The sequence below is a fragment of the Mya arenaria genome, chromosome 2, assembly GCF_026914265.1.
Source record: "Mya arenaria isolate MELC-2E11 chromosome 2, ASM2691426v1".
In the NCBI taxonomy this organism is placed as follows: Eukaryota; Metazoa; Mollusca; class Bivalvia; order Myida; family Myidae; genus Mya; species Mya arenaria.
In genome coordinates this window covers 32,274,737-32,291,164 of record NC_069123.1, presented here as the reverse complement: position 1 = coordinate 32,291,164, position 16,428 = coordinate 32,274,737, and the positions used below count along the sequence as shown (strand labels likewise).

The window sequence follows — 16,428 nt, the reverse complement described above, 5'->3', positions numbered from 1 at the left end:
ATTAATTGTGGTACATCTTATTTGGGAGTAAGAGTGCATATTTAATAAAAAATAATAATGACATAATTGTCAAGCTTCATTGGAATGTTTGCCACACGTGACATTTGTACTCTCATTTAAAAGATCATGGTCGCATTTCAATGTTGAACTAAATGTCTTATCTAAGCACCACTTGGAATTCCATTTTGAAATAGCTGGCATTTTACCAAACTTTTTATTCACATGTTATATACAGGCAATAATTGGTGTACGGAAACTTGTATATGTAGACGAATTTGAGTGCACTACTTCATCAAGTTATGTTTACATTGTTATTTTAAAAAAGCATTCGGAACTCCTGGGCTATTTTTTTTTTATCGAAAGCAAATGGCCGAGGAGTTCCGAATGACGAAGAAAGTATTGAATTCAATCGGAACTCCTCGGCCATTTTTATCGAAAACAACCTCGGCTGTATTTGGACGGTTTACATACTCAAAAAGTGGTACGTTTAAGTCCGCTGCAAGTAGATCGCGTAGTAATATTATTTAGCAGTTAAACTTTATGACTTAACTCTTGGGATTTAAATAACGTGTACAATAATACACTTCAGTGGCAATCAATTTAAATTAGATCAATAGTTACAACCCTAAAACACTATATTTAATAAATGCTTTAATTCAAAAAAGTACGAACTACTTCAACTGATGTACCGGCATACATCCGAGGTTGTTTTCGATAAAAATGGCCGAGGAGTTCCGAATGTATTGAATAAATGCGATAAGAGCGAGTTAAAAGAGAACTCTCGAAATCACCTTCATGCACAGGTTCACTGATACGTCGTATCTATTTCTGTTAATATGTACATGGCCAACACAACATAAAAGATTGTATTTTAAGTTCAAATATTAAATAAAGGAAATGCAACCACATACAACACACTTTTATAAAAATAGTGAAACACAAATAAGGGAGGTAACAATCACTGATGACTGAAATGTTATTCCTTGGCCTGCGCTCTCCTGAAATAAGAAAAATGGAACATTATAATTATAGCGATTGATTCGAATTTAGGTTTGTAACAATGCTTGTTAGTTTAATACATTGTATATATATTTCCGTGTTAAAAGATTTTACAAAGGTTTTAGAAATGACAAAACATCTTACACTCTCCTGGGTTGCCGTACTTGCAAAATTGGCGGTTGTTGCTGCAGCTGCTGTTGTTGCTGCAGCTGTTGTTGGCGCCGGCGGCGTCGTCGTTGCCAATCGTGCTAATGGAATTATCATCATCAGCACATCTATATCGGTAAAGATTGGTTTGAAACTATTTTATTGCATGGGAACACAAGCAATAAACATGTTTGCTAAGATGAACAAAATAAGACAATCGCATGTCACTTAGAAATTTAAAGTTATTTTTAAAGCTGCACTCTCACAGATTTAACGTTTTGACCACTTTTTTGTCTTGGAACGAGCAAATTTATGCATGGTAACCAGTGTGATTAGAATGGTGACAAAGTTCAGATCTCAGATTTTCATATGTTAGTTCAAAAAATTATGTTTTATGCATTTTTCTTAAACCATTAGTAACCGTTTAAAGCATAAAACATTATTTTTCTAACAGGAATATGAAAATCTGTGATCTGATCATTTGTCAGTAGTCTTATATCACTGGTTTGCAGATATTTACGCAAAAATTGGCTCATTCAATCTAATTTTTGTTGGCTCGTTCCAAGGCAAAAAATGTCAAAACGTTAAATCTTTGAGAGTGTAGCTTTAATGGGGTTTTCAATTAAAAGCTACGTGTTCACAAAATCCCTAGGTACAAAGCGCAAAAATATTGCTCATATTTTTTATGGAAATGTTGTTGTTTTTATTAAGAAGATTCTACTAAGACTGTATAATAAGTATGGAATCATACTTTTTCGTTTTTAAATGGAATTCATGGTGTTGAACAAAAAAATTATTTTGTCAACGTGAAGACGAGGTCATCATCGACGCCGGCGTTTTGAAAACACTTTTACCTTTGGACATAGCTGTTAATATCCGTTCAGGAAAATGACATGAAACTTGCCACACATGCCTACAATGACGCTGTATTATCAATGTTTCTAACAAGTGTCATAGCTGATAAAACATTTCACTTTTATATGAATTTATCTAACAAGTTTCATAGCTGGTAAAACATTTCACTATTTTATGAATTTATCTAACACATTTCATAGCTGGTAAAACATTTCACTAATTTATGAATGTTTCTTACAAGTTTTATAGCTGGTAAAACATTTCACTCTTTTATGAATGTTATCTATCAAGTTTCATAGCTGGTAAAACATTTCACTATTTTATGAATGTTATCTATCAAGTTTCATAGCTGGTAAAACATTTCACTATTTTATGAATGTTTACTAACAAGTTTCATAGCTGGTAAAACATTTCACTATTTTATGAATTCATCTGACTTCGAGATATACTCTTTGACCGACTGAGAAAACAACAGACTAGCACTGACAAGCGTCCTCCCGCTCTTGTTTTTAAAGCGTAAAACGTTGTTTAGAACGTCCAGTGTTTTAAGGAACAGTTAATTTTCATGCGTAAAAAAATACATCTTTTATTTTATCAGCTTTTAAATAAAAAATACATTTGTATTTTTCCAGAAAAGTTGCCACAGTATATGTATGATTTTATGTCAAAATGCCTCAGACTACCCAATGCATGTCTTGCGGACTCTTGATTATATAATTTCAATAAAATAGTCGAAAATAGTTTATTTAATGCATTTCCTGGTTAGAGAAAGGCAAATATCTTGCCTAAAATAACTGCAACAACCATAAAAGCACACGATATTGTTGATAGCGTAGTATTTACTCTTTTGACACATTTGTTTTAAACTTTTTATTAATTTGGCATATGGTATATAGACATTACCGAAAAAATGCAAATGCTTTTTGATTGAAAGTCTTCTCTCATATAATTTTCCCAACTCCTAAATACACATTCACATGTTACAACGGATGAATGTATTGTGCTTGCTAAATACTGAACCTTAAAACTAATTTATAATAAAAAAATAAACACTTCATGTTTTGGTCCTTCAAACAAGAAATACAGTGTGGACGGCCCTTAAAATGTTCGGACTTTGAACTGTCATGATCATGATATTAAACATCAAAGAAATTGTTAAAACAAAGAATGTTCCCACGCGTGATATGATATATACCAAATACCAAACCACTTACACAAAAAAAGCGCTCCTGTAACAATATACTTTCCCATGATGTCGAGAAAATTGTATCAATAATTAAATGCAGAATATCCCAGTCACAATAATATCTTCGATGAGAACAAGGGCAAAGAACTAACGCGTAATGCAGAAAAACGCCCCTTTTGTGCAAGGAAAGGCGATGCATATTTTGTCATTGTTGTCATTTGTAATGTGACAAAGTTATGAATTTAAAAACAAATGTTAATAGCTATTTATTTTGAGCATTACATTTACAAAATGCGGGAGAGGGAAAATAAAGGTCGGGTAGATAATAGTGAAAAGGAAGACATAATGTTGGAGAGGAAATATACGGTGGGATGATAAGAGGGGAAAGGATGATAAGAGGGGGAAAGGAAAAAGGATTAGAGGAAAGAAATGCACAAAATTATGTGTTTGGCCCTGATATATTACTAGTAGTCGTCGATATTTGGTATGTGATTGGTTGTCTTCAACGTACAAGTCTTCCTGGTTAAAACAATGGGGATACGTAATCGATCGTTCGTTTTGATCTGATCACTCAAGCAATTAATATCTGTTCTAATAAGGCAGACCATCTTCTCTAATCAACTTTTATATATCAATATCTGTAAACGCAGTAAATTGGTTTATACGCGTGCGTGAAAAACGTTCTGTGGACACAGTGGATTGATTGATACACGTCCACTTAACGCTACGCACATTATGTTAGTATTGATATGTCGATTTTGTTGTTTAGCGTAACCGTCGTCTTTGTAAACGGAATGTATGATACAAGATACAAGAATCTTAATTAAAAGTCTGGTACAGTCGAAACCCGTTTGCTCGAACTCCTTTGGCTCGAATTATTCGTTGGCTCGAACTTGATTTAGAGGACCGATTTCTTTATACTGAATGTTAACCATCCCGCTCGGCTCGAACTTTACGACGCTCGAAGTATTTTCGCCGGTCCCTGCGAGTTCGAACCAACGGGGTTCGACTGTACATGATAACCAGAAAAAGAGCTCAATAAGCTATTTTCTGACATGAATAAAATACATACGTAACATATTAAAACATAACAATGAAAAGTGAATATTTGTGTTACGAATGGTACTCAAAGAATACAAACCTTTATGGTCAATTGACGTCAGTTGTATTGTTTATTAGGTCACTCCACTGAATGATTTTGGTTTGGCAATGACTTCAATAGTTTGAAATGCCATGCTGACTGGTCGCTATTTATAGTCATGACGTCATTCGGTCACTCCCCTGGATGAACTTGGTTAGGCAACGACTTCAATAGTTTTTTATATGCTATGCTGACTGGTCATGATATTATTGATTTTGGTTTGGCAATGATTTAAATAGTTTGTATATAATTATACTATGATGACAGGTCGCTATTTATAGTCATGACGTCAACGCTAATAAAATGTTGTTATTTTTTTTTCAAAAACATGTGATTAATTTGCACGAGTGCACATTATCATTCTAGTAAAGGCGTTTTTGACGAAAACCATTATGTTTATTTATATTACCAGCGAAGCCAGAATTGAAGCTCGAATGTGCTGATTTTCAAAGAAAACGGAAACCGTATGAGCAAAAAAGTGTGTATAAGAAGCCTGAGCTAGGTCAAGATCAAGGTCACTGTTTTTAAAAGTAGGAAATGGTCGGTACATTGTATTTTTTAATTTCAGTTAGGGTTGACAAATTACGACCGAATTGGTATAAAGGAAGAGTTTATAAAGACCTTTCATGGGAATGCGTTTGAGGCCCCTAAGGTCAAGGTCGCTGATACTAAAAATAGAAAAAAAGGTTGGTATTGAATAACTTTAATTAGGATTGGCCTATTACTACCAAACTTAGTATATCGGAAGAGTTTATATAGACCTTTCATGGGGTAATGTTTGGACTTGCTCTGTAGAAACAATACAGTTCAATGGTTGAAATCATTTTTGAACCAATAGAATTACAGTATTTTTCAAAATATTCGACATTAAAATTCTATGATTATTGACGTTCTTACCTGTCGTACTTTGTTTAAACATGTTTTTTGTTGTTTTTTTTACAACGATTATGTAACAAGTTATTATTTCTTTATATTAATTACTCTCGTTGGCAGGATGTCACGCGAGAGTGTGAACTTGTGTTGCAGGGGAAACCGGAGTGTCTGGCTTGATGACCACAAACCTGGGTCGCAAGCATTCGGAACTCCTTGGCCATTTTCCATCGAAAACAGTGGGAATTGCCGAAGAGTTTCGAATGAGTCGCAAGCGCTAACAACTGCGCTAACCGGAAATCCACAGTGATTTGATGGGAATGAACACCTGCTTTGGTTTCATTTGACGTGTACAAAATTTAGTGACATTTAACCTTAATTTAGTCATTTCGAGATTATATAACATTGTTAAACTGCAGTAATTCATAGATATATTTTGCTAGATAGTAGGTAGGAGTGACCCCTTTGATAAATCTGAAGATTTTTTTTTAATATTTTAGGTTAAATGTCACTAAATTGTGTACAGGTCATAGGACACTAAAGCAGGAGCTCATTCCCATCAAATCACTGTGTGACAAACAATACCAGTACTTGCCGTACTTGATTGAATAGCTGATATGTTGGCCGTTTACATTATATATGGAACGAAATGGGTTTTTTTTGTCTGATTAGATTATGAGGTAAGCGTCTTACTTCTATGACAGAGCTGTAAGAAGTACGCGGGTATTTGCCATAATTCGACTATGCCTCATAGACTACACAATACAGCCAAACCCATTTAGCTCGAACTCGCTTGGCTCGATTCCCTCGTTTGCTCGGACTGGATGTTAAGGACCGATTTTTTTCTACCAAATATAAGCATTCCCGCTTGGCTCGAATTTCCTGAGGCTCGAGGTAATGTCGCCAGTCCCTGGGAGTTCGAGCCAACGGAGTTTGACGGTAGTTTACAATGCAAATACGCTTTGTTCTTAGACTAATTTAAATTACTACGAATAAATCACCAAGAAACAAGAGCTTTGCATATAGATGGCATGGCTCGACTGTTCGTCAAATAGCACCAGTCAGTACGTATGAATCCGATTCGTAATTCAGTTATGGGAAAAGTCATTAACTATATTTTATTAGTGTTCAACATTTTTTCGTGACGACAACAACGCTATCGTGGCTGCTTTACATGAAAGACAAGTCTTTGGGAAATTTTCTGGAAGGGAAAAAATCAACAACACAATCTTAAAGCTGCACACTCACAGATGGGCTGTTTTGAAAACTTTTTTGTTTTTAGAGTGAGCCAATTGTTTTGCGTGATGGTCTGGAAACCAGTGATATAAGACTGCTGACAAAATATCAGCTCGAAAATTGATGTTATATGCCGAAAAACTATTTTTTCTTAAAGCGTTAGTAGCGCTTTTAGCCATACATCTTCAATTTTCGAACGTAAATGTCAAAAACTTCGATTGGATATTATGTCACCAGTATTCTATCACTGGTTTCCAGATAATTACGCCGAAATTGGTTCATTCCAAGGCAATGAAAAATGAAAAAAAGTTGTCAAAATGGTCAATCTGTGAGAGTGCAGCTTTAAATGCCGTTTAGTAAATTTCAATCCAGAACTTAGTTTAATGACAACTGGGTCAACCTTAATCAACAAGGAAGAATTAATATATTAAAAAAACTAGTACTGTTGAAATATCAAAAAATATAATTCCTTGATTCTCTTCATATCGTTTGGGTTATCATCACAATCATCTATAATGTCATTTAATTAAAATGTATCTGAAATTGGCAATTTATAGTTCATGTCTTAAAGGGGCTGTCTCACGTATGATAAAATAGCGAAAAAGAAGAAAATTGTCGAAAATTGACATAAGCTTGGCATCGATGTGTACACTGCATTGAAACTAACTAACTGAAGTACCACATAGTTTACAATTTATTTAAGTTTAGTAGTTATTTCGTATTTTTCCATTGAAAAAGATTACTGGGTATGTCTACCAGGTAGAATTCATTCCTTATGCGTGATTGGCTAGTCGGTGTTATCACGTGATATTACCGAGGTAGGTGTATAGTTTAATTATGTCATCCGATTAGTATAAGCCTTTGTAGCTAAGTGAGTAAGACGCTGGTCTTCAATTTTGGCGACGCGGGTTCGAACCCGGTCTCCGGCACAATTTTTTTTTTACATTTTGGTACTTTTTTTTAAACAATTATGATACCAAAGCGTAACACATTCTATTAGATAATTATCCTGAGATTCGTTACAGAAAAAAACTTTTTTGGGTGCCAATCTGTGACACAGTCCCTTTAAGGTTGAATAAAGTGGCAAATACGAACACTTGCCTAATTAGTCGTGGGAAGAGTCTTTAATAATTTTATTATCTATATAAGCCATTTATCGGTATAAAATATTTACATTATGAATCATCTAATTAATTGGTTCGTGAAATATTTTTATTACATTCTGTTTATATAATATTATTTACCAATATGAAATAGCATTGAATCGTAATAAAATGCATGCATGCATGTATCTTAATACGGATTTGGATTATATGTCCGTGATGATTTAAATTATACGATATTGGGTGCATCTTCGGGGTGCGCAACTGTTGGACTCGCGCCTAATTCCTTAAATTCCTTAACAATTGTGTGGTTTAAATATTGTTAATGAAGGCATCTGACTATTTGCAGTCAAAAATAATGAATTACTGTGTAATTTATTTATATTTGTACACCAATATTAACATTAGTAAGTGCACTTTGTGCAAGTAAGGAAAGTGTGCCCCCCCCCACAACTCACTCACCCACCTCACCCCAAACCTGCTGTGAACGGGTATATGGTATATCAAACATTGTATTGTCACATAAAAAAATCACAGTGTATAAAAGGTTTTGTTAAATATCATATTAATAGTATGTCTTCACGGCCACTATTCACGTGCGTAGAATTAAACACAGGGCACAACCGTTAAGTGGCGGAGCTGGCGTTTAGTGCCTATGTTCATTAAATCATTAGATTTGGTGCTCCATATTGCAAATGGGTTTGGAAGGTCTAAAATCCCTCTGAGAACCGGCAGCTCGCGAGGCAAGGTTTATTGAAGGTTTATTGAAATCCATCATTTGTTGCTTGACATTGTAACGCATAAAGGCCATTGGGAATATCATTCGGAAATCCTTGGACAGTTTTATCGAAAACAACTTCGGATGTATTTGGACGGTTTACATACTCAGAAATCGGTATGCAAGTAGATCGCGTAGTAGTTTAATTTAGAAGTTTAACTTAATGTCTTAACTCTTGGGAATCTCAATTGTGTTTGCAATAATACACTTCACTGGCAATCAATTTAAACTTAGATCAATAAATACAAGCTAAAACATTTCATTCAATTAATGATACAATTTAACATATTACGAACTACTTCTACTAATCGGGCATACATCCGAGGTCGTTTTCGAGAAAAGTGGCCGAGGAGTTCCGAATGTGTAACGCATAATAGCCAATCGGAATATACATGATATCATTGTTGATTACAGAGCAATTGCCTACAAACAAAATCACTCGTTTATAATTATAATCTTCACATGAGCATATATGGATTGGAAGACAGTCAGATGATAACACCATAAAACAAACACAATTTTGATTTTTTTTATCTTGTATGAACATGCAATTTCAAATTGTTATACATGTAATTTGTTATCAAAATAAGGTCACGCCATATTAGACCTGACGAGACGTTAGTTGATATAGATTTTTTTTAATCATTAGTCTATATATTCACATTATAACTTAAACCAAAATATTAAAAATGCTAAGAAGTATTTACGTCTCAGGATGGAAATAAAATGTATTACTCCGGTGGGATATTTTAAATATTCTTTAATATACATATACACTTTGTTCGATGAATATTATTTCAGAGGTAAATGTTGCAAATTACTGCACAAATTATGAGAACTTTTGTCAAACATATCACTTGATGACACAATATATCGTCGATAATCACTTCAGATAGAAATTCGTCATGATTCGTCGACGAAATGAATATTCACACCACCGCTTATGGACACCGATCTCTTTGAATCCAAAAGTTAATGCCAGCTTAGAACTTGACCATAATGACGGCGAAAGCGGTCAACATAGCGCCAATAAAGATACCAGAAGTTGATTTGGTGGCCTGAAAAAAATAATTAAGTTTTCATTTCTTATATAATTTTATATTATACCTTACATAAATGTGTCCCTTCTTTGTATATATAAACTCGATCGGTCCGTATATCACTCGCCAAAAATGTAATAAGGACCGCTGACGTCATCCAACTGGTAAGTGCGGCTTGCTATTTTAAAAACGACGTAAATTTGTCGCAAGTAAACATTATTAGCTTTGTTCAATAAAACACATTTTAAGTGCTTTAAAAATATTTTAAAAATATTGAATGGTAATATAAAATGTTTGGTATAATAAAAGAAATATTAACACACCACTTCACACCATATGGCATAATAAGGACCGCCCCGCCCCCCCCCCTCCAGTCCATATACACTTTCGGTGGCTGACTGGCCGGTCCTTATAATGTCATATGAGCCTCAGTGGTGTGTAATATTTTTTAAATATATTTACTTGTCAGTCATGATATAAGTACCATTGCAATAGGAAATAGAAGATTAAAATTTCATTGACTTTGAGATGAACGAATAAAGATACGTTGGTAAATATAATGGCCAATGTTGATCAACGATAACAAGTGTAAGAATACAACCTACATTTTATGCCAATGAAATTGCAGATAGGCAATCAGTAAGTATTAGACTAAATCATTAAGAATTTCAACTTTCGCGGGTGTTTAAAAGTGCACCTACTGCCAATCATCCGATACTCACTCCCTGTGACAGATTTTACGTTGACAAAGTATCAGCCAATGAGGTTGAATTCTTTGTCAGTTAGATGACCTGAAGTAATATCTAAATGATGAAGACGGGCTTGTTCGCTACGTCCAGTCCGCCCATTCTTAATCATTAATATTTTACATCTTTTCATCTAACTTTTACTTGTAGTAGCATAAACGTTTTAAATTTAATTGGTCTTTAAATATGGAAGGATAGCTGTTTAGAAGTAAACATAGATCATAAATATTTTATACTTACTGCTGTATTGGTAGTCGCAGCTGAAACACACAAACGTACATGAGATGCGTATTTCAAACTTATTGATTGGCTAGATACGGTGACACAGAGTTGACATACGTTTACTGTCTTTAAAACGACTTACGTATTTCGTTAAAACAACTTAGTAACTGAAAAAATAGTATGTAGTGTTGTTTACAATGTCGTGAATTGGAGTAATAATATTATAACGCGATTCTATTCGCTAATTTAACGAGAAATGTATAGATAATCATTTGTTTTAACGAGTTACTACGTTATTTTAACTAGTCGTTTTAAGCCGTTTTAACGTGATAAAAATAACACGTATTTCACCACCATGCCACTGTAGCCAGAAATGTTTAGCCTATAAATATTGAAATATGTTCGACACAGATTACATTTGAGAAATACGGAACAAAACAATGGTTATAACAACTTTCCGTTTTAAGCAACATCAAATAGAAGAAATATTTATGCATGTACTTTTGAACAACACAAAACAGAACATAGTTTATCTACGTACTATTGAATAAAACGGGGGAATAGTTATAGAATGTACTGTTAACCAATATAGAACAGAACAAATAGTTATATTTTGTACTATTTACCAAAAGAGAACAAAACAAATAGTTCAAGCATGTACTATTTACCGATAGAGAACAGAACAGATAGTTATAGATTGTACTATTAACCGATAGAGAACAGAACAGATAGTTATAGATTGTACTATTAACCGATAGAGGACAGAACAGATAGTTATAGATTGTACTATTAACCGATAGAGGACAGAACAGATAGTTATAGATTGTACTATTAACCGATAGAGAACAGAACAGATAGTTATAGATTGTACTATTAACCGATAGAGAACAGAACAGATAGTTATAGATTGTACTATTTACCGATAGAGAACAGAACAGATAGTTATAGATTGTACTATTTACCGACAGAGAACAGAGCAGATAGTTATAGATTGTACTATTAACCGACAGAGAACAGAACAGATAGTTAAAGATTGTACTATTAACCGATAGAGAACAGAACAGATAGTTAAAGATTGTACTATTTACCGATAGAGAACAGAACAGATAGTTAAAGATTGTACTATTAACCGATAGAGAACAGAACAGATAGTTATAGATTGTACTATTAACCGATAGAGAACAGAATAGATAGTTATAGATTGTACTATTTACCGATAGAGAATAAAACTGATAGTTATAGATTGTACTATTAACCGATAGAGAACAGAACAGATAGTTATAGATTGTACTATTTACCGATAGAGAACAGAACAGATAGTTATAGATTGTACTATTTACCGATAGAGAACAGAACAGATAGTTATAGATTGTACTATTAACCGATAGAGAACAGAACAGATAGTTATAGATTGTACTATTTACCGATAGAGAACAGAACAGATAGTTATAGATTGTACTATTAACCGATAGAGAACAGAATAGATAGTTATAGATTGTACTATTAACCGATAGAGAACAGAATAGATAGTTATAGATTGTACTATTTACCGATAGAGAATAAAACTGATAGTTATAGATTGTACTATTAACCGATAGAGAACAGAACAGATAGTTATAGATTGTACTATTAACCGATAGAGAACAGAACAGATAGTTATAGATTGTACTATTAACCGATAGAGAACAGAACAGATAGTTATAGATTGTACTATTTACCGATAGAGAACAGAGCAGATAGTTATAGATTGTACTGTTTACCGATAGAGAACAGAGCAAATAGTTATAGATTGTACTGTTTATCAAAAGAGAATAGAACAAATAGCCTCCAAAGATGACCATTACGTTCTAATATAAAGCCTACTAACCCGACCTGTTTTTTTAAAAGGATTTAACCTTTACCGAACTATTACATACATTTTTAGCCTAAGGTCATTGGGTGAAATAAATTTCGATCCTACACCGAAAATCAACAATAAGCTTTTATATACTAGGAAGTATGGCCATCAGTATGAACATCACGGGATGTTTGACCCAAGTTGATATACAGGTGAAAATGAGTTATTGGAAGCCCAGTATAGTTCAACCTCTACGGGGTGTAAACGTGTAAGAGAGTTTTCCAAATCGTGTCTTATCCTTTCGGTCAAAGCATACCGCGTTGTGACACAAATTACTTTCACTTTAAATCTGCACTCCCACAGATATACCATTTTTACTTTCTTTTTTTTCTAGAAAAGAGCAAAATTTTGCGTAAACGGCTTCAAACAATGATAGAAGACATCTGACAAAAGATCAGATCGGAGATTTACATATTTCCGTTCGAAAATTAATGTTTTATGGCTGAAGTAAAATGCTTAAAACATCAATTCTTGAACATAAATATAAAAATATGATTGAACGTTTTGACAACTTTTTAATTTTTTGCCTTGGAACCAGCCAATTTTTGCGAAAATCCATGGAAACCAGTTATATAAGACTGCAGACAAAAAATTAGATCACAGATTTTTGTATCTATGTTAAAAAATGATGTTTTATGCATTTTTCTTAAACCGTTGGTAACAAATTTAGCCATAAAACATTAATTTTCGAACGGAAATATGTAAATGTACGATCTGATTTTTGTCAGCAATCTATTATCATTGTTTTGCAGATATTTACGCAAACATTTGCTCTTCCCAAGACAAAAAAAAATGTTCAATCTGTGAGAGTGCAGCTTTAAATAATAATTTTCTTACGTATTTTGTGTGTGGTAATTGATGTATTTGAGGGACCAGTGGACGGATTCATAGACGTTGTTGGCATTGAAGTAGCGTCAGGGGTCGAGGAGTTGGAAGCCGCTGTGGTCGTTTGTGTGGAGGGCGCTTGTGAAGTGGTGCCATCTGATGTAGAGGTGGGCCCAGCAGTAGTGGCATTTGAGCTCATGTTAGTTGTTGGCGAAGACGTTACAGTTGTTGTTGAACCGGTTGTAGATGGTGGTGTTGTTGTAGTTGCGGGGGCAGATGTGCTTGTTGCAACTGGAAAATTAAAAAAAGAACGTTGTGATAAACTGTACTATAATTTGTATATCATGGTATCAAAGTTTAATAAAAATGATAATTATAATAAAAAAATAAAATAATAATAATAATAATAATAATAATAATAATAATAATAATAATAATAATAATTATAATTATTATTATTATTATTATTATTATTATTATTATTATTATTATTATTATTATTATTATTATTATTATTATTATTATTATTATTATTATTATTATTATTATTATAATTATAATAATAATAATAATAATAATAATAAAAAAAATAATAATTATAATATAAGAAGACAAAGAAGAAGAAGAACAATAGTAGTTACATTTGTACCTTAAATGGCCTTTAAGACAAAGTATAATATACAAATACAGTTTATTGATCCACTGCGGTTTAATTATTTGTGTTTGAACAATCAGAAATAGGCTTTATTATTTGCTTTCCGGTGGTTTATATAGATTTATCAGTGATATAAAATTGATATTTCACAGTTTTAAACAGTGAAAATATCATTTTGATAATTTTCACTGTTTTGTATTTTTAGCCCGCTCTCGGTTCCAAATCAAACGTCAGCGCGTATAGGGCTGGGACACAATTTCAACAACGTCATTTTCGAAATGAAGTTTCGGGCGCATACAAATTGGCGCGTTGTTTCTAAAAAAGTGTAGTTAAATGACTTTTAATTCCAATTTTAGGAATATATATAAAAAAATATGTTTGTTTCAGTGTAATATAGCTTATATAATAGGGTCATTAGTAATGTGTTTTGATCCAGGAGGTTGTATTCGACTCGAGTGATTTTTTGCAGATTCGGTTTTCAAGAGGCGCATGCCGAGTAAAATCAAATTCTGCAAAACTCCACGAGATCAAAACGCAGTACTATAAAACTTTTATTATGTACATTACTGGTTAGATAACTTAAAAGCCACATGTTTTTATAATAAATGTCATTTTAACGACGCAATATTTTTTATGACGTCATTTTAACATCGCGCAACGATACTTGTTATAACGTGACGTCACAAGAGTGGAATACGGCCACATTGCACTGGAGTGGAATACGAACTACCGTATTTTGCGATATGTATTGCGTGTGGATTTATGATGGGTATATAATAAATAGCATATATTTCACCTCGTGAACACCAAAAGTGAATATTTTACTCGCGGCTACGCTTACTCGGTGAAATATACTACGATCTTACACTGAAACAAACAATTATCTTCTTTTTATTTTTTTTACTACCTTCGTTACTCTTTTGATTTATTTTCGACATTACTTATGCACCAGTCAATTGCAACCATGGCCCCCCTGGTCCGGGGAATAGCGGGGACTTTGACTTTCGGTCCAGCCAACCCCGGCTAAAATCCCCGCCCTGCGCGGACGAACAGATGGAAAATCCCCGCCAAATTCCCCCGCACCCCAGGGACCGTGGGTAAGGCCCGTTCCCCCGCTGTATTTAAAGCAAAGACAAAACCACCACATTCACCCGGCACTGGGGGGCCACCTCAAAGGTAAAAACACGGCCCATTTCCCCGGCTATCCCCGGTATACCCCCGGACCTGGGGGGCCATGGTTACAATTGACTGGTGCATTACATACTGTGATTAAAGCTGCACTCTCGTAGATTGACCGTTTTGGCAACTTTCTTTTTTTTGGAATGAACCAATATTTGTGTAAATATCTAGAAACCAGACTTGTGAGAAAATATCGGATCGCAGTTTTTAATATTTTCGTTCGCAAATTGAAGTTTTGTGGCTAAAAGTGTTACTAACGCTTTAAGAAAAAGGGAGTTTTTCGGATTAAAACATTAATTTACGAACGTTAATATAAAAAAACTATGATCTGGTCCTTTGTCAGAAGTCTTATATCACTGGTTCTCAGACATTTACGCAAAAAATGTCTCAGTATAAAACAAAAAAAAAATAAAAAAAAAATGTCAAAACGGTAATCTGTTAGATTACATGTCATATAACAGGACAATTGGGTTCGATACCCTTTAGATTTTCTTGGCCTCTGAAAAAGGACACCATACTGGTTATTACACAAGGGACGGACTCTAGAGTGATTTGAATGATTTTGATCTAACTTCACAATCTAAATTTGAAAAAAAAACTCATTAGAATACAACCTACATTTTCAGCCAATGAAATGGCAGATTGGCATAAATTTCAACTTTCGCGGCTGTTTAAAAGTCCGCCTACTGCCACTCTTAATGAGGTTCTATTCTAAGGTCAGTTAGATGACCTGAAGTAAAATCTGAATGATTAAGAAGGGCAAAGTAAGCGTAAGGTTTTACTTATTGTCATCAAACAGTTATATAATGTGAATCGACACAAATACACAGTACAGACAACTTGACTGTTTAACACATAACTTAATTTGGGATGAACTACATTAAATGTGGAGTGTAAGGTTTGTGGTTCTATTGGAAGTGTAAGATATGTGTTTTGTTGGGGTGGGGTGAGGAAATCGTTCTACTATCTTAGGTTAAAGAATAAATCCACTGACCAAACACGCAGAGCGCCAAACTTAATAACACAAAGGTCTTCATTTTTGAACCTGAGGAGAAAATGGTACACTTTATAATAATATCTAAATAAATATTATATATATATTCTGACAGATCGTATAAATATAACTTGATATATATGAGTTATTTCTTTGCTGTTGTATTACTTTGTATCATTACAAAATCAGTATAAAAACTCTAACTTTATCTTTCTTAAACCATGTACTGACACCCTTTTTATATTTTTTTCTACTTTATAAATGTTTAACAGCAAAATCTCAGTTATATACTTTTATGAACGTTTAAGATGTAAATTATTCCATAAATAAAGCCAAAATGACCATCTAAATTCATTGGTAAGTAAAATGGTCGTAAAAAGAAATAATAGTAATTAAATACCTCACTTCTTTATGCGATGTCGGCGGTTGAAAGGACAGTAGTCGGCTACTTGCACCTTGATATCTAGGGAGTTGCGACTATCACTAAGATAAAAATTGCGAAATCTATACATGGACCATAATCAGACTCACAATTCACTTTTATCTTTCGATGAG

General features: G+C 33.6%; 1 protein-coding gene and 1 long non-coding RNA gene across 3 annotated transcripts; both read right to left on the bottom strand.

Moving 5' to 3' along the window:
* Positions 1 to 195: 195 nt before the first annotated feature.
* LOC128203286 (uncharacterized) lies at positions 196 to 3,352 on the bottom strand. The gene is made up of 3 exons (XR_008255907.1): positions 3,216 to 3,352; positions 1,144 to 1,274; positions 196 to 998 (listed from the first exon to the last, which is right to left on the bottom strand). It is a non-coding gene; the product is annotated as an uncharacterized LOC128203286 (long non-coding RNA).
* A 4,929-nt stretch (positions 3,353 to 8,281) lies between these two features.
* Positions 8,282 to 16,358, bottom strand: LOC128243696 (uncharacterized). 2 transcript variants are annotated; one of them, XM_052961604.1, is made up of 5 exons: positions 16,274 to 16,358; positions 15,874 to 15,924; positions 13,058 to 13,336; positions 10,342 to 10,361; positions 8,282 to 9,373 (listed from the first exon to the last, which is right to left on the bottom strand). In XM_052961604.1, exons 2-5 carry the CDS (start codon positions 15,914 to 15,916, stop codon positions 9,299 to 9,301), a joined length of 417 nt encoding a protein of 138 aa, XP_052817564.1. In that variant the 5' UTR covers positions 15,917 to 15,924; positions 16,274 to 16,358; the 3' UTR covers positions 8,282 to 9,298. The 2 variants fall into 2 exon arrangements, with proteins under 2 accessions (XP_052817564.1, XP_052817574.1); XM_052961614.1 differs by having other exon boundaries at positions 16,279 to 16,345.
* Between the last annotated feature and the right edge of the window lie 70 nt (positions 16,359 to 16,428).